The sequence below is a fragment of the Melospiza georgiana genome, chromosome 9 (assembly GCF_028018845.1).
Source record: "Melospiza georgiana isolate bMelGeo1 chromosome 9, bMelGeo1.pri, whole genome shotgun sequence".
Taxonomy (NCBI): Eukaryota; Metazoa; Chordata; class Aves; order Passeriformes; family Passerellidae; genus Melospiza; species Melospiza georgiana.
Window position 1 is genome coordinate 13,864,868 of NC_080438.1, and position 18,387 is coordinate 13,883,254.

The 18,387-nt window shown below is 35.7% G+C and overlaps 1 protein-coding gene across 2 annotated transcripts in view; it reads left to right on the top strand.

The window, feature by feature from the left end:
* The window catches only part of DPYD (dihydropyrimidine dehydrogenase), a 329,513-nt gene that overhangs the window by 20,950 nt on the left and 290,176 nt on the right, over positions 1-18,387 (top strand). For both annotated transcript variants that reach the window (XR_009114783.1, XM_058029810.1), the window contains exon 2: positions 439-549. Coding sequence is in view for 1 of the 2 variants with exons in the window: in XM_058029810.1 (XP_057885793.1) it covers positions 439-549 (111 nt within the window). In the remaining variant the exon portion in view is untranslated. The remainder of the gene's footprint in view (positions 1-438; positions 550-18,387) is intronic.

Here is an 18,387-nt window from a genome sequence, read left to right on the forward strand (position 1 = left end):
TCAGCTCACTAGGCTTAGAAGGAGATTGTTTTGATGGGGAAATTGGAGTTTATACTGAAATGATGAAACATTCAGAAATAACCCAGATATTTTAAAATATTTTTGCTTGTTTTGCTTTACAAATGTTACTTGGAATGATACAATGAACCAGAATTATGTGTTTCTATATGCTGTACATAAAAATATCTAGGAATGGAAACTGTTATTAAAGCTACTAAATATAATTCTGTTTTCTAGTAATCCTGGAAACATCTTTAAATATTCATCATCTAAGTGGCGTGGACAATGCAATCTAAACAAATTAGTACGGAGTTGGGCTATGATGTGGAATAATTGCATTTGGTTTTACAGAGCACTGTAAATAAGTGTGTAAAGAGGCTTTTAACCTTTATGGAAATTTGAATCTATATTTTAATGTCTTTTGTTCTTTTTCCACAGAACATTCTGGCTTTAAATCCCCGAAAACAAACACATGCAACTCTTCACTCAACTGCAGCAAAGAAATTAGTCAAGAAGCAATGGAAAAGGAATTCTGACAAAAACTGTTCAGTAAGTGCACGTTTATCATTGCATCTGGAACATGTTTATCATTGCATCTGGAACAATCATTGAGGCTGAAATCACAGCTGTGGGAGAAATAAATTAGTGTTATTCAGTAGCCACATTTGGCTTCTAGTTTGTTCCTGTAGATACAGAGTTACTTGGTGATGAGCTCTGTTCTTTGCAGAACCTATTTGCAGTCCATACTTTTTTCATTTTTGGTGATTTTAGTAAGTGGTTGATACAACTTTTGTGCCTTTTGTTATGGAGTCTGATCCCTCTCAAGTATCACATCCTGAGCCATGCTGAGCCCCTTGATTTCCCTGAGTAGCTTCTTCTGCCACTTCCTTCTTCTCTTTCTGCTTTCCAAGAACCACACTGGGCTGAGCAGCACTTCACCATCCTTTCTGAGACTTCTAAAGCTAATTTTATTTTGCTACAGAAGTAGGGGAGCCTGTCATATGTACCTATTTTATATAAATACATAAATATTAGATTAAAACATGACCCAGGAATTTAAATTTTGTGCAGTGTAATTTTCAGGAAATAGTTGATTTTGGAAAAAATACTTTTCTTGCTGTAAATTGTCTATGCTCTTCTGTATTTCTGCCATTACATATCATCATTTTCTCTCTAGGTATTTGAATTCCTAGTCTCAGCGTGATATTTGACTAATCCTATCAGAATTTTTATGTCTCTTTGATCCCTTATCTGATTAGAAGTTTTGTACTGTTTTTACTGTCTTCCTACAGATTGTCTTACATAATCCTCAAAATTCAGAAACCTTTTAGGGAGAGTACTAGTTTCCTTATGAGTATAAGGATAGTGGTGTCTTTTCACAGAGCTGTCAAAACACCTCCCTCTAAAAAGGAAAATACAGGTAGGAAATTGATTATGTTTGTAATTAAAAATATGTTATCCAAAACCCCACAAAACACAAACCCAATCAAAAATACCAAGATTGGTATTTTTGTTCCTCAATTTCTTAAAATCACGAAATCCAGTATGAACAAGAGATATTTGCTGGATAGGACATCCTTAGCATTTCAGCAATTCTCTTAGTAGAGTTTCCTGTTTTATAATATTGATTATAAGAATCTCTTTTTTGCTATAGCTATTATTCCTATTTTCTTGTATTTATTGCCTTAGATAATGTTATGTGAACTAGAAACTTATGTACACAAAAACCTTCTGTTTGTGGACTTGGATGATTATTTTGAGATGTCTGATGCAGATATTGCCCACAGCTGTTCCTGCTGCAGACAATGTTGTGCTGCTTAGCAAGTGGCTCCTGGGCAGCTGCAGTTTACAGTCTTGTTTGCAGGTGACCTGAAATCAATACCGGGCTCTAAACTCTTCTGCTTTCAGAAACTGTTAGGAAGCTCAGGTATCCATGCAGCAGGGGCAGCTGGGTATCTGTGTAGTAGCCTAATTAGCTGTTCCAATGTAAATTATTCAGGTTAGTTAAACTGTAACAGTCACAGAAATATTGTACTAATGGGTGTGTTAATACACGTATCCTAAAGCTTCTAGGCTTTTAAGTCGCTCTTTGTTATCCCAGAGCTGTTCTCCATGTCAGCCTTGCTTGGTTTTTGGATTCAGTTTACTCACAAAGTGTTGGATATTTGCTGTTGATTTTGAAGGCGAATGGTTGTCTAGAAATTGGTCTCTCTTCCTGTGTTCCTGCTGTTATCTGTATGTGTGTACCTCATGGTGTCTCAAATATTTCTGGACTCCCAAGGTCTGAGCTTCCTGGGTTGTGCAAACACCATGGGTTTGGGTTCATTGCCAGCTTTTGTGCCTTGTCTGGATTTTCAGTTGAGAGAAATTCTGAGCATTGTCAAATATGCAGGATGATGTTTTGGCATAGGCTTGCAGTCTGATAAACAACTTGGTTTTATAGTTCTGCAGTACTGCTTGGAGATCTGTGCAGTTATTAGCACCCTGTCCTGACAGGAATCTGCTCATGGAGTACTGTTTACAGGATTAAAAGTTAGAAAGAAACAAATGTGTATATGGGCAGATATAACTACTTTCATAGCAGATAGTTTCAATACTGCATTATTACGTATTATTTGGTAGAAACATCACATTATTTGGTTTGCAAGCTATTATAAGAAATATCAAGTGCTAGAAGCAGCTGTAAAGGGCTAGTCCTTATTTCTAGATGGGTAATGATCATAGTTTTTAACACTGACAAACTTTTTTTTGCTCAGAGATATGTAGCTTACTCTTACTGTGTAAGATTTACTACATAGCTTACTATTACCTTACTATAGCAGAAAAAGCCCTGAAAAATGAAAAAATAAAATATTTGTCTGGTCTCCCATTACATAAAAGATATCAGTAAAAAAAAAGAGACCTTTTGTATTCTCCAGATCGTTGTTGTTGAGTGGTTTTAATAAAAAAATAAAATAGAATGGTTGAATCCTATTGCCTTCCTAAATTAGGAAAGCTAATGTAGGAAAGGATCCACTGAACACAGTTTTCTGTTTTGGTCTAAAGAGCCACTGGCAATAATGTTTAGGCCTGCTAATGAATAGATCAATCTCCATTTGAAGTCCATATGAACTTTATTTGTTTCCGTTTCCTTAAAATCTGAATTTGGCTTTTACCTTTGGATTCTTTTAAAGCTGTTCTGATGCTGCCTTTGCAGAACTACTGTTGAAAGGAAGGTGGGAGTATGAAAATACAAAACTAATTAAATTAACAGCCCTCAAAACTCTGAACAAAAGCTGCATCTGCTGAGGCATGCACACAGTGACTTTGTAATGTCTAATAGACTTCCAGATGGCAGACTTACATATTTCTTCAGAATAATTACACAAGTGAAATTTTAACTCCTAGCCTGCTCTGAGACACTTTGAGTTGCCCATTTAATGAGTTCTGAAGTGGAAACGGAGTGTCAATATCTTTCCTCAGCATTGTAAAAGTATCCTTCTAAAGGAAGGTTCAATTATGCTTTCAATGAGTGCTATTGTTTATTTACTATGTTAGCAACCAAGTGTTGCTGTACAAATTATTTATAGTTTTAGGTGCAAGATTAGTCAGCTTTCCTTCAGAAATTTTAACTCAGAGATACGTAGCAGAGTAGGAAAACTCTTTATTGCTGTGCCACCCTCAGTAACAGTGTTAGACCTAAGCATTAACACTCTTATTTCTTATGAGTCATGCTGAAAAGGGGTATAAACACATGCCTCTAGTTTTTGGGGGAACAAAGATTTCTGTTGTCCAGAAAAAATTAAAAGTAGAAGAGCTTTGAAATAGCTGTTCTAATAGTAAGCATTAAATAGTGCAAATTTAGATCATATTAGATCATCAGTTTACAGATAGAACAAAAGCAAAGGGATCAGCTGTGAAACTGTGAGGATTTGCTTTGATTTCAGGTCCTTCCTAAGTAGTTCAGGGTTGTTTAGACTTTGAATAAATATTTTTTTTCTGTGGTTTCTAACTCTTCATAATTGCATTTCTGTGTGTATTTTGTGCTTACCTACATTTAGGTCACCAGCTAGAGGGGCACACTTTGTGTGCATTTGCATTGCACCCAGCACACTGATTTCCTTGCTTTATGAATAGGGTTTCTAAGTATTATGGGAGACAAGTTTTGTTCTACCTAGTACATGTACAGGTTTGTAATTTAAACGAAATTCACCTCCACAAGTTTTAGAAATTGACTTGTCACTGTAGAACTCAGTGGGATATTCTAGCCTTCTTTTTGGTAATGAAATCTTGTGGATACCTACTAAGGACAGGTGAGAAGTTGACATAGATCCACCTATGTATTCAGACTTGCTTCAGTTTCTGCATTTAGAAATAATTGTAACATTTGCTCCAGATGGAAATGCTGGAAGTATTTCAATACGACAAGAAGGTGAAAAGGAAATGGGGTTTAAATTGGTTTGTAGCTAATTGCCATAGCCTGTAACAGTATTGATTTTCTGGCAGTATTAGCATTGTTCTTTGTCCTTACATGTGCTAAGCCTGATCAGAGTTGTGCAAAAAGAGCCTCTGTTCCATGACAAAATAATTGTCATGCTCACCTCTTTTAGGTTCTGGGTTTTTTTGTTTTTTTTTTTTTTTTTTTTTTTGTTTTTTTTTTTTTTTTTTTGTTTTGGGGGGGGGGGTGTTTTGGCAAGGGCTCACTTTGGGAAAGAGACTTTAACTGTACTCTAATTCTTTCCAGCCATTAGAGAAAACCAAATTCTTCACCTTGTCTTTTTCTGTGCAACATTAAGTTGCAACTACCAGATCATTTTGTGCTAATGATGGAGCGTGAGATTTGCAATTTATTGCAAGATATACCAGCTCATGATGCTCTTTAAGTTCAGAGGACAAGGGTACTCCCTTAAAACAGTAGTAATAAGAGCTTGCTAAAACTTCTAATTGCTTTTCACTTTGATAGTATTCTGTGGCTGTCACTTCTATATATATATATCTGTATAAAGACATTCATTATAAAAAGGTATGTAAGTACCTCCTGATGCACAATGTCCAGGCTTGCATAGAAAATTCTGTAAACAAGATGATCTTTCTCAGCTATAATCTGTAAACAAGATGATCTTTCTCAGCTATAATGTGTTAATCTAAGTATTGCCTTCCAGTGAGGTGGAAAAAGTTCATATGATTTTTGTGCCTAATAATGTATCACGCATACAGAATAATCAAGTTAGAATTTCACAAATAACTGATGGATTGAAGCAGAAAAAGTGCAAATTGCAAACAAGTAGATATAAAACCCAGTACACCAAAGGCCTGAAATCAGGAACCTTAGTGAATAAATGCTTTTTCAGGGAATAATTTGTCCATTTCTAGACATGTATTGATGAAAGATTCTATATTTATAAATAAAAAATAATCCCAAATATTGTAAAATAGAGAACACTCATTAAAGGAAATCAACTCAATTATATTTATAATCTAAATGTATAGTTTACCTTTGCAAATATTTATTTTTGTCTTCATTGCATATGAATATGCAAGTTTAGCTCTTTTCTGAATGGGTATACAATGGCAGATGTCTCTCTAATCGCTGCTCTATTCAAACATTAATTGGTAGAACATATGTAGAATTCTACTAGTCTGAATAGGTATAGGATAGCAGCAGTCTCTTTAATCACATCACTATTCAACCACTAATTGGTGTGATGATTAAGGGACATTAGAGGGAGCACTTTGACATCTGATTCTTTGAACTGATGTCTGCTCGAGCTGCACTGTATTCATCATGGCCAGACTGATTTCTTAAATAAAACGCTCTGATTCCCAAATGTGGAAAATATTGCGTTAGGATCTATTGAGGTGATTAGGGAATTTGAGAATGATTCTTTTATTTAACTAGTGATTGACTGTATATGCACAAACTATTCATATGAATAATACATGTGTTGCTGAGTATCAGAAAGAGCTGAGAAGTAACATCAAGAGATTTTCTCTTTTCTCATAGTGTCAATAATTAAATATTAATACGCATTTTAAAATGTACCAGTTTAATCATTTAGCAGTCAAATTCCTACTCATGCATTTTTTAGATTAACTAATTACTCTGCATTTTCTCTTATCGATAGCATATGCTGGCATTTATAACACTTTCACTGGAATAAAGTGGTTTACATGTTTGTATATGATATCATGTATAGTGGGTCTAAGAAATGCATATTATGAATTTCCTGGAATCTTATGTTTTATATGCATTTCAGTATCTTGAGGTGTTTTCATTAGAATATCTCAATAGCTCCTAACTTGCATCGATGCAACAAATTAGTGGTTTTATGCACATTTTCTGTGTATTAAATTGCAAACACTGGGTGATGGCAAGTTGTGCCAAATGCTTTCTTAGTACTGTGCAAAAGGTTCCTTCTCACCCTGTGGCTCTTCTGGAGTGCTGTGCGAAAGCACCTCCAGCCTTTTAACTGCTGCTGCTGCTCTGAGTTCTTCAGGTTTGGTGCTCGTCTTACTTGATGTTGGATGATTCCTCTTCTATAGAGAAGCATTCACCTTTTAGTGAGCAGCATTTAGTTCCAGGTATATATCTGATCTTAACCAATTCAAAATGGAAGTGTTTCAGAGTTGCAAATTGTTTAGCATTGCACTTCATTATATGGCAAAAATGAAAAATGCTTATCTGCCTAAAGTGCTGAATTTTAGGTAAGTCCAGTTCATTCCCCTTCATTAAAGCTGAGCAAATCAGAGTAGGGATAGGATCAGAAACCATCTTCACTGTCAACTTTCAACTTCTGCTTAGTATTAGATTCTTTCAGATGTAGAATTCTGTATACTTTCCTGTTGTGGCTAGATGGAGATAAAGATGCCTTCTTATGCTGGTTATTTTGGAAAACAGAAAAAAAATCAAGACAACTTTATCTTTCTTCACTTCAGACCTTCTACTCCCACCCTTTTTTTTTTTCTTTTTCTTTTTTTCTTTTGTAAACTCTTGCCTGTGCTTGAAACCAAGATTGCTCTTTCCTGTACTAGACTTCCCTCACAGTGAAGGCCATCAGACATGTGCTGTTCCTTCTGCGAGAGTGTTGGATTATCTTGTATTTATGGCCCAAATTCTGACCTGTTAGTTTGCTTTGATTTTTGAAATTCTCTTCTTGCCTTTTGAAATGTTTAGTATTTCTTTGTTCCCTGTTGCCCTTACTCCACCAAACATTATGACAGTAGAAACCATTAGTACATTAATTTTTTTCCAGTTAGTCAAGTTACTGAGGTCTTGGGTCAATTGTGAATCATCTTGATTCAGGTTATTTTTTGGTGATAGAAAAGAACCTAGTTGTTTTTCAGTTAGTTGCACACTCACTGGATATTTGTTTAGTCTACATTTTTAGTTGGCTTAGGAAAATGTGGCATGGAATAATTGGGGGAGAAAAATGTTTATTCCAGATTTGCCACATCTACTCTGCCAGGTATTCTTGGCCAGTTTTACATGAGTGTGTTGGCGCTTTTTATATTGCAAAGTAAGTTTTAATATATGTACTCCATTTCCTCTGCCTGGAGGAATGATTTCTGTTTTCACTTTTTTCTTTTTTTTTTTTGCCTTTTTTCCACTCCTCCCAATCCCCCTCTGTAAGGGGAAGCATTATGTCTGTCTCTTCTCTTCTTTTGGAGCCACAAGCCTTCTAGTGGGTGCAATTGATAGTGCTCCATGCATTGCTTGAGTTAGTTCCTCGATGACTCAGTGATACATGAGCTGAATCAGTCTGATTAAAAAGAATAAATTATTCTTTTTTTTCCATGCTCAATCCTGCAATGTCATGTTCTTGCTAAAAATATATATTTTTAGTTGTAGTTATGGCTATACTGTGCTATCTCCATGAAGAGAGCAGGGAGGGCTGTTGATTCTGCATCGCTTTTTTGCTCTGTTGTACATAATCTGTACTTCTCTTCATTTTCTTCTTGCTTCTCATGTATGTAGAACAGTTTTCTTACTATCGTTTTATAGTTTTCTCCTATTCCTTTTTAACCTAAATTTGCATAACTTTCTGGTTTTATTCCCAAAGTGTTTATGCAGTTCATTTATACTTAGAAATTTATCTACTCTAGGTATGTGTCAGTTTCTCTGCTTTTATGATTTTGATTTCCAGGCCATTGGGGGGAGGCATGATATGATCATAAAGGTGTGCTAAGAACACTCTTTGGCGTGAATTTCTCTTTTTGTTTGTTTCCTGTTTGTTTTGTTTTGTTTGTGGTTTTGTGGAGTTATGTTTTGTTTCCTTTCTATTTGCTTTGCTTAAGAATAGTTCCCCCGTGTGAATTTCTGTAGGGTTTGCCCTTTCTCCTGCTTTCCTTTACTGATCAGTGTAACTCTCAGGAGACATACCAGAAATTATATTTTCTGAAGTTCACCATCCTCATTCTTTTACCCTCACCACTTTCTGCACTTGGAATTGATTGTAATCTATTACAGAGGTAAGTCATTGATTGTAAGATGCTTTGACTTTTTAAATGCAAGCTGTAAAACACAGATCTTAATAATGGTAGCATGCAAGTATTCTTTGATGTGATAACTGACAAACTTTGTTAGTAATAGTCATTTAATCAGAAACACTAATACAGAATTTTAAAAACAGTTTCAACTCATGCCAATCTTATCCATTCTGGTATGAATCTGAATGGACTTTATCCCTTTAGCAAGTGGATGAAGTCATAGAATAAATACAGAATATAATTTTCATAAATCTTTTTTTTAAAGTTCAATATAAATTGTATAGAATAAGGTAAACAATTTAAAGACATTAATTTTGAGAAGATTATTAGTATTTGAAATATACAAAATTTATTTGGAATTTGAATCCAAATTTGTAAAGAATAGTTCACACTGAACTGTTAAACAATTTCAAAAAGTTAAGACTATGAGGGTTAGCCATAGGGAGTTGAAACAAATGGGATTGATTGGCAAAGCAGGAAATACAGAGGAAAAAATGAGAACTTTCAAAAGTCAAGTTGAGTCACTCTGGGTGAAAGAAATTAAAACAAATAGTAAAAGGTTATTCAGCTATATAAAACAAATAGTAGAAGATTCTTAAGCTGTTTAAACTAAAAGAAATAAAAGAACAAGCAAAGTCAGTGTGAAGATAGGATTAAGGATCTTAGGTGTTGTCTGAAGTCTTTGTAAATTGTTGTCCTACTTTCAGTAAAATGGGAATGAAGCAAGAGGTGGCTAAATGGGCAGAAAAGTGCAGAAGTGGAAATTACACCAGACTGGCCAGAAAGAAAACTTGGAGTGTTTTGTGTTTGAAGTCAAAGGAACAGTACTGCATCCATAAAAGTATCACAGAAAAATTGACATGTGAAATTACAAGCTCTGTAGTAGAGCAAGTTCTTGATTAAAGAATAGGCAATGCAGTTTGTGTGTGCTAAAAGACAGAAGGGACGGGCAACTCTTGCTCTGTTGATCTTGTATTGGCATCATGCAAAACTTGAAAACAAAATTTTGAAGCAGAGATTAATTAAATGCATTAAGGAAAATGGAAGATAGGATGAGGCATTTGGGCTTTATTCTTAGGGATAAATCTTGACACACTAACCAGGGTTTTGGGGTTTTATTTTTGCCAATTAATAACAAAGTCATCTAAGCAGTCATCTGCTTAGATTAGAATAGTAGCATGGATAAGGAACTGGATAGAGGGGAAATGAGAGTGAGAAGTGCTTAAAAAAGATCTGCTGGGCTTTTAGCAGAGCTTTTTGGAGGATCAGTCTTCAGATTCATAACATTAATATTTTCATTAATGAGCTTGACATAAATATTAGGAGCATGTTATGAGAAAATCGACAGGCACTGTCAATACAGAAGGAACTAGAACATCATAAAGGACTGTGTGACACTGAAGTTTAGAATAAAAAAGATAAGAATAAATTTAGTAGTGCAATTAGGAGGCTGTACAGCCAAGGGCTGAGGATGAGAATGACTAGGAGCCTAATGTCTGGAATTAAGCAAGAAGAGGATTTAGAAATACCAGCTGATCAGAGGGTGATGGTTCCATGAACTGGGTAAGAAAATCTGATTATGGACTGAATGTGAAAGCAAGAGGTTAATTGTAGTTGTCCAAGTTGTCACTTCTAGTCTCCTGTATGCTTTAATGTTTTGGACTGTGGGGGTTATGTAGAATAAATTGCATTTGAATCACATCAGATACATAGTGAGTGTCATTGAAATGTTCATGGGGAAAAATGGGTCTGCCTTCAAATAAGATCTGGTTAGTGGCCAGTAAACAAGGCTGCACACTGAGCCCAAATGTTGAAGGGGTAATGATTAGGTGTGCCCTCTCTGTTGTGTTTTCTAAGTCATGAAACACTTCTATGTAAAACAGTGTCTGACTCTGTAGTTAAAACTGAGTTGTATGTGCAGGACCCAAATAAAGTTTTGAAACCTTTTTTAGGCATTTTAAATTTAAGTGCCTGACTGCGCAATGCCTGTGTTTGTTTTATGGAGTGTATGATCTATGGGTTCTTCTGGGCTCTCTAGCCCACTCTATGTGCCTTACTTCAGCCTTCTGTTTTTACAAACATTACTTGGGGAATGGGGTTAATTGAGTACCTGAATGTTAGTTTCTGTCCTTTGTTTATTTGTGTGGATCATTTGCAGCCTGTCTTTACCAAGTAACAAGTTGTAGCTGATAGATGTAGATTAATGCTCTTAAATATCTTTTTAAGGTACGTGCTCTCTGATCTGCTTTCTTTTCACTTGCTACTGATGCAAGTGCTATGCAGACATGAAATTGCTTTGGACTGATTTAGCTATATATAAAATTTCCAAGCAAGAATGCTGATTTTTTTTTATGCCCTTCAGAAATACAATGTTAACATTTTCATCATTTTGTGGGGCTTCTTTGTAGGTTTGTCCTTAGCTAAATGATGTAGCTACCTTTTGTTTTAGCATTTCTAGTTTTTGACTCCCCTTCTAAGACTCCAAATATCCTTAAAGTTTCAGTCCCTTGCATAAGTGTCATTTTATCCACTTTCTTTCTCAGAGGTGGTTGGTGAAAGGAGTCTTTCACTGCTGTGGAACAAAACAAAAAGGACTTTTGGTGAAGCTAGCTTATTATCTTTGTAACTCAGTGTAGCTTGTGCTAAATCGTCAATACTTTGAGAAGTGTGGACTTAATGAGCGTTTCTATCTAACTTTTGAAGACTGAGCCCATAAACTTGAATTTTAAAGAGAAGTGTTAGGGGGAGAATTTACTTTACTTTCACTTCTGTCACATTTGAAGTAATTAGTAGTAATGCATATTGAAAATCTTTTAGTATTGAATCTATAATTTTTGGGGACAAACTTCACTTTCCTTATAATTCCACTTCATTTTTGACCATGCTTGGACCATTTTTTCCTACTCTATACAATCTGCAAGCTTTTATTTTTTAGTGTAAAGCTTTCAGAAGAGGCCAGTGAATCTCAGCCACTATTGCCTCCACAGTAACTATATAAGAGTTGGTTGAATTTAACACATTTTAATTGCATAAGAAATCTTGTTTACATTCTGTTTCTCAAAGATTATAACAATAGTAGTATTGGTGAACAGCAATAACATACAAGTTGCACGTGTTTTGCAGAGTCCATTAGAGACAAGAGGGCAGTGTGCATCAGAGTAGGTGGCCATTTCTTGTGCTGTTAATGATGCTGTCTCTGGAGTTTTTCTTTTCCATTTGTTTTCCTCTGCATTTATTTTTCAGTGAATGGCCAAACAATGTGAGAAGGATCTTGCATATATTTGTAGCAATAAGTCTGAAAAGCTCTGTTGCCACCAGGGCTCTAGAAAAGCTGTGGAGAGGTACAGGGCGTTGCTAGGCAACACCGCATGGCCACAGATAGTATTTTTCTTTTAATTTATTTATTCTTCAGTTTGAGTGTGTCCTGCTTGGAGCCATTTGGGTAATAGTTAAGCAAGCACATAGAAATCAGAGAGCTGCAGGAGTGGAATAAAGGAATGCAATATAAAAGTGTAAGAAAGGAAAAGCCATGACACATAATTAAACGACCAAGAGACATGAAATAATTAGTAAGGACTGGAGCGAAAAAGTAAACAAGCATGAGGAAATAAGAGCAGGAGAGAAAAAAACCCCGAAATTATGAAAAAAAGAGAATAGAAAAGACAGGGCACTATTGAAGAAAAATTAAAAATTGAAAGCTCAAACAGTTTATGCACAAGGGGAACAGGGAGCTTGCTGCATAGGAATAAAATTAAAAATCAGAGATAAAAATGACTTCAAGAAAAAAAGGGAGAAATTTGGTAATGATGTTAAAAGAATGATGATTTTTGCTTCTTTTTGATTTGCATCATCCTGTTCATTCCTATTACTCTGTTTGCACATATGCAATAGCAGCAGTGACACTCAGGAGCTGGGGACTGATTAATAAGTCCAATATGTTTCCCAGAGAGGAAAAATAATTTAAAGTAAGAGTTTCAGTGTTATTTAGAAATTATTCAATCTGTCTGTTTGGAAATAGCATTTTCAAAACTAGGTTATTGCATTTTATTGAAAAAATGTGGGTGATTATACCAAGGGTGTTAGGTCAAGCAATGGTTGCACAGAGGGAGTGGGTTGTTCATACTCTCCGTGTTAAACACGATAAGCAGGGGCAGGTCTGTCCTGTGCAGTGTTCAGGGAACTAAAAGGCCTTCATCTGCAATAGTTGGAGCCATTTATAGGCTTGACTAGCATAGCAATGTGAGGAAAATTCTGTGCCAGAGCCAGCCCGGCTGGGAGACCCATTTAATTAGCTCAGGAGCTGTGCTACCTGGCCCAAATGTCTTGAACACTGTTTTGTGGGACTCGAATTAGTCTCCTCCAAACAGTACTAAGCCAAATTCAAATCTAGGAGTCTTGCATTGCAGTTCTCTTCTGGTGTATCCTGGCTCTGTATGGCCTTGATTGCTTGGGAATTGCTGGGAAGGTGCTTGGCTGGTGCTTTGGGCCATGTCCATATTGTTCACCTCAGCTTGAACATAGCAATTTTCAAGATACTGACAAGAAGAAGAATACAGTAGCCTGAGCTGTCTGAAGACAGGCCAGAAGGTTTTGGAAGAAGAAAACTATTCAGACTGAGATATGAAAGCTTCCAAAGAAGTAAAAACCTTACAAAGATGACAATAAATGAGATACAGAACCAGAAGAGTGCATAGTGCCATAGTGAGGTATTGAGTAGTTAGTGCTTTTCTCTCTAACACAGTAAATGGAACTGAGACCTGAGGCAATATATTTATCCTGGATGCTGTTCTCAAGCTACATGTGAATAAACAAGCAGCATTACAGCAGCATTCTCTCAATGCTCGTTTGAATGCCTTGCTGAAAGATGTAGCTGCATATAAGCCCTGTTCATTTCTGTGTAGAGGCAAGTTATTTTCCATGTAATTTTTAGGGAAAATAAATCAATACCACTTATTTTATAAAATTTCTTTTGGAATTTTCTAAAGCTTGTTAAACATGCATGGTATCTTCAAAGAAGATTGCACTTATTTGAGCAGTTTTCCCTAATTTTTGATTATGCCTGTGTGTCTGTAAATAGATGGCACAACAGATGGTGACAACTTCATAGGATCTGCAACCATTGTAATAGCCTCATACCTCTGATTTTCTGAATTTTTTTGAGTGAAAAAGCACTTTAAGTGTTTACACTGTCCTACTTGGTTGGTTGTTTCCTACACCGTCCCCACCAAGACTTAATTTTCTGCCTTCTTAGCAGTGAGTGTAAGCTTTTGTTTTGACTAACTTGGCTTGATGCATGATATTTAAAAATAAGTACTTGTGTTTAATATTAAGCAACTTTGTGAATCTTTCTGCATTCTTATTCATGCTTTCCTTTTTTTATTTTGCACTTCCGTTCGTTTTTTTAATTCTGTGTATATTACAGAGACTGAGGCCACTGTCTTGCTGTATCTTTTGCAACAGGGTTTGAGATACCTGTCATTGCTCAGCACAGTAAGGGATGCAAGTAATTATTGTAGTTTTTGCAGATTTTTTTTTATATATGGTATTTTGAAAACAGAAGGAAGATTTTAGAAAATTCTAAATCAGAATAGCTGATTTAGCTATTTTAGATGGCAGTGAATATAAAATGTGCTTAAATACTTGGCTTTTCTGGACATCTCAGCACATGTCATTTGAATCTCAAAGAAAATAGAAATAGAAGAGAAATTACAGCCTGGTTTGTTTTTCCAAAGATATGTGATTTCTCAACCCACTTATGTATCTTCTCCTGGCATGTCTCCTGTCACCTACAGTTACTTCTGAGTTAACAAACTTAAAAACATAAGAGCTGAGGTAACATTTTGTTGGTTGTTTTTGCATATGGTTTCCATACTTTGTAAATGAACTTGAAATTTTAAAACATTATTGTTCAATTATTTGATTAACAATATTTTTATTCTTCAGGTTTTCATAAGCTATGATAGTGATGGAAAATCTGAAACACAATGCCAGCATGTAACACAAATGCACCAAGGTCTTGATACAAGGGTTGTGTTTCAATGTCTGCAGCCTTTTTTCTTGTACCTCGACTTGGATAGGCACTTCTCAACTGAATTGAATACTTTAAATTATTCCTCTGAGGAAATGTAGTCTCAATTTCATATTTTGCTATATTTCTTTGCTACTTAAGTAGCAATGTGATACTGATGCTAATTTTAGATAACACAATAACCCGGAATATAAGTGTATATACTCTTCTCTGGGTAATTCACCTGGTCAGGTACCTGATGATATCTTATAATATTCTTTGTGGAATTGTTTCAGTCACAACACTGAAGTATTTCACATGTTGCTGTTTTCTTCTCCTAAGCCAAGCAGACAGGGGATGGGATTTTTCCCACTCCTTCTACCAGACAGATAATTAAATAATTATTAAATAATAATATATGAAGTTCATTTGTGAACTATAGACACCAATGCAAACATACAACAAAATGTTACCTCAGCTCTTATGTTTTTAACTATATGTTAACTCATATGTTAATTCAGAAGTAACTGTAGATGACAGGAGACATGCCAGTAGAAGATAAATGAGTTGACAAATCACATATCTTCAGAAAAAAAACTAGGCTGTAATTTCTCTTCTATAAACTCATATTGAACACTATTTTATGGAAATCTTTTAGCTGTTGGAGAGAATTAGGAGCAAACAATTTAGTAAGTAGTATGTGGAAGGGGGTGGTGCATGTGTTTCTATAACTGGCAGTAGAAATTCATGATCTAAGATGTGATCTGTAAGATTAGGAGACAAGGACCTTGGTATGACCTCTCTGTTGTGGTTTAACCCCAGATGGCAACTAAGCACCACAGCCACTTACTGACCCCCCAGTGCGATGGGGGAGATAATCAGAAGGGTAAAAGCAAGAAAACTTCTGGGTTGAGACATAGACAGTTTAGTAGGTAAAGCAAAAAAGCAAAAGCTGCGCATGCAAACAAAGCAAGGAATTGATTCAGTACTTCCTGTGACAGGCAGGTGTTCAGCCACCTCCAGGAAAGCCAGGCTCCATTGCACATAATGAGAAGACCAACACCATCACAGAATCATTAAAGTTGGAAAAGACCTCCAAGATGATCAGCTCCAACCTTGGCTACATACTGCCGTGCCCACTAAACCATATTGCAGACAGTAACCACGCTGGACCTCCCCTCTTCTTCACCCAGGTTTATGTGCTGAGCAAGACTCCATATGGTCTGGGATATGCCTGTGGTCAGCTGGGGTCACCTGTCCTGGCTGTGTCCCCTCCCAAATCCTTGTGCACTCCCAGTCTCCTTGCTTGGGGTCTTGATGCTGAGTAAGTGCTGCTCAGCAATTGCTAAAACATCCCTGTGTTATCAACACTGTTTTCAGCACAAACCCAAAACACAGCCCCAGAGCAGCTGCTGTGAAGAAAATTAACTCTACCCCTCCCAAACCCAGTTATTTTTGGCAAGAATCTTATGTGAAACCATGAGAAATAGCTGAAACAGATTAGCTTCTGCAGAACTGTTTGGGAAATATTTTATTTACTTTTTTAAAATATTGACGCAACAGCACAATGAAAGAAAATGTTTTGTTGTGGCCTGTCTGAACAATACTGCTGTTGGACAATAAAATGTGCCATGTAGGAGATGAGAGGTGGCATCTTGGGCTGAGGAAGCAAGCTTGTTACATATAATTTGCTTTTTTTCCACTACATAAGGCAGGACTATACTGTTACAGGATGATGTTTGAGCATTTAATTGTAAATTTAATTTTTAAAAAACTTTTCATATTTGATAATTCTTTAGCTATGCATGAAAAATAAGAGCTATCCTCTAAGTTAGTACTCTCAAATATGTGGGGTTAATTCCTTAAATTCTTGATCGTTTGGGTTCTAAAAGAGCAAGGACATTTGGGTATGTTTTTCCTTATAGTCTTTGTTGAAGGTCAGGAACATAATCTGTTCTGTAGGAGTGCAGTTCTACCTACATTTTAAAGATTCTTCCTTTTTTCCCAGGTTATGAGCTCTGTAAATGTTAATTCTCAATATGAGTCTGGTCTTTACCTGCATAGTCTCATTTTATTTAATCTCAAAGAGTCAAGGGAATATTTACCTAAGCAGAGTAAAGAATCCCAGGGGAAGAGCAAGCAGAGTTGAGGTATGTGAAAGTAATAGGAGGGGAAAGAAGTATAGCATTTGGGATATTTTTTTTTCTTAGTCATTAGTTATATTTTTACTATCAAGTAGAAATAGTATATTTAGAAATTCTGTGACGAGTCTGTGTCTCTTTATTTAAACTTAGTGCTCTTAAAAAATTAAATTGTAAATTCATGTTGAGAATACCAGGCTCTCCAAGAAGAAAAAGCAAGACTACAACCACATATTAAAAAAGAAACAGTATTTAGATGAAGCTTTTGATATTCATGATGTGTATTGTTCCCTGCTACAGAACCCTGTCCCATAAAGGGAAGCAGTCTTGCAACTGTCCCTTCAAATGCAGGGGGACCAGTAGTTTGTTGCCAAGTCTTCTCATTCATCTGCTGATTAAGTTAACATTTGTTTTGCAAAGAGAAAGAGAAATGTGGGAGGCAAAGGTTTTCTTTTTTTTTTCCTCCCTGAACATTTTTTTTCCTGTCTTTTAAAGCTGAGTCACAGGAGAAAGGAGCATTATAAATTGTCCTATCTAGTTAGTGGCATCACCTGTGTTCTCTGCTCCATTATTATTTCCAGCTGTGCCTCTAGTTTCTTGCATATCTTTTGTAGTTCTTTATTCTTTTGAGCTCTTTGGTCTACTATTTTTTGTGCTGAATGCTTGGTCCTTTCAGAATGTTTTTTCTCACCCTCCGTGTATCACTACTATCTGATGTATTATCCATTGCCAAAACACGTGGTGTCTGCATCTGCTCTGACAACAGCAGGTTGTATTCAAGCAAGATACCATACCCTTATGTGAGCATGAAGTCTGTGATAAATTTGCCACTTGAAATTTCTGCGTGAAACAGCATGAAAAGGAAGTTAGCAGAATGCCATCTCTGCACTGAACATCTTTCACAGCACCAGTAAAATTGCAAACTAGAGTGTTAACTATGTTTAACAAGTAATTAGCTTCTATGTGATTACCTGTCTTTGAGGATTAAATGTGTCATATTTTGAACTGGGAAAAGTTAAAAAAATCCAAAATTGTCTGCTTTCATTTAAGAATTTATACTTGCTTTAACTGTAGTATTCCTGTAATAATTGTTACCAAAATTCCACGCTTGCAGTTTCAGAAAACAGCACATGCATCAGTATTTCCTGATATCGATTCTGTATTAGCAATATATCTCCTGTTTGTGGAGAAAATGTTGTACTTGTTCTTGAGTTTGCATGTGTGCTATTTTTAGTGCCTTAAATTAATATACTGCTAAAAAAATCCTGAGAAAATTAACATGGTTATGCTAATAAGGCATTGATTAAAGCCTCCCACAATTCTATGAAATGATTTTTCTATTGATTCTTATTTGATTACTAACACTTAGGCTAGTTTTCTCTTGGAATTCTGCTTTTTTGGATTTACTAATATCTATACTTTTCTAAGAGCTTGTCTGGACAATGTGGCTGTATCATGTAATGAAAAAAATGTTATAACAAATGTTCATGTATTATGAATGGCATGCAGTCAAATGTTATGTAAATACCTGAGGGCTCAATATACTCTCTGCTGATATTAGGAATATGTATGTATTTAAATTTTTTTTTAAAAAAGATCTGTTTTTCCTCTGTGAACAACTGGTCAGTTAGCAGTTTAAAGCTGCTCTTTCCCCCTTTCGGAAAAAGAACTCTGTGAGAATGAGTCACAGCAACTAGGAGGAAGGAATTTAGAAAGCAGACATTGCAAAGATGATAATATGTTACAAATAGGATCAAACTGTCCTTTTTATGT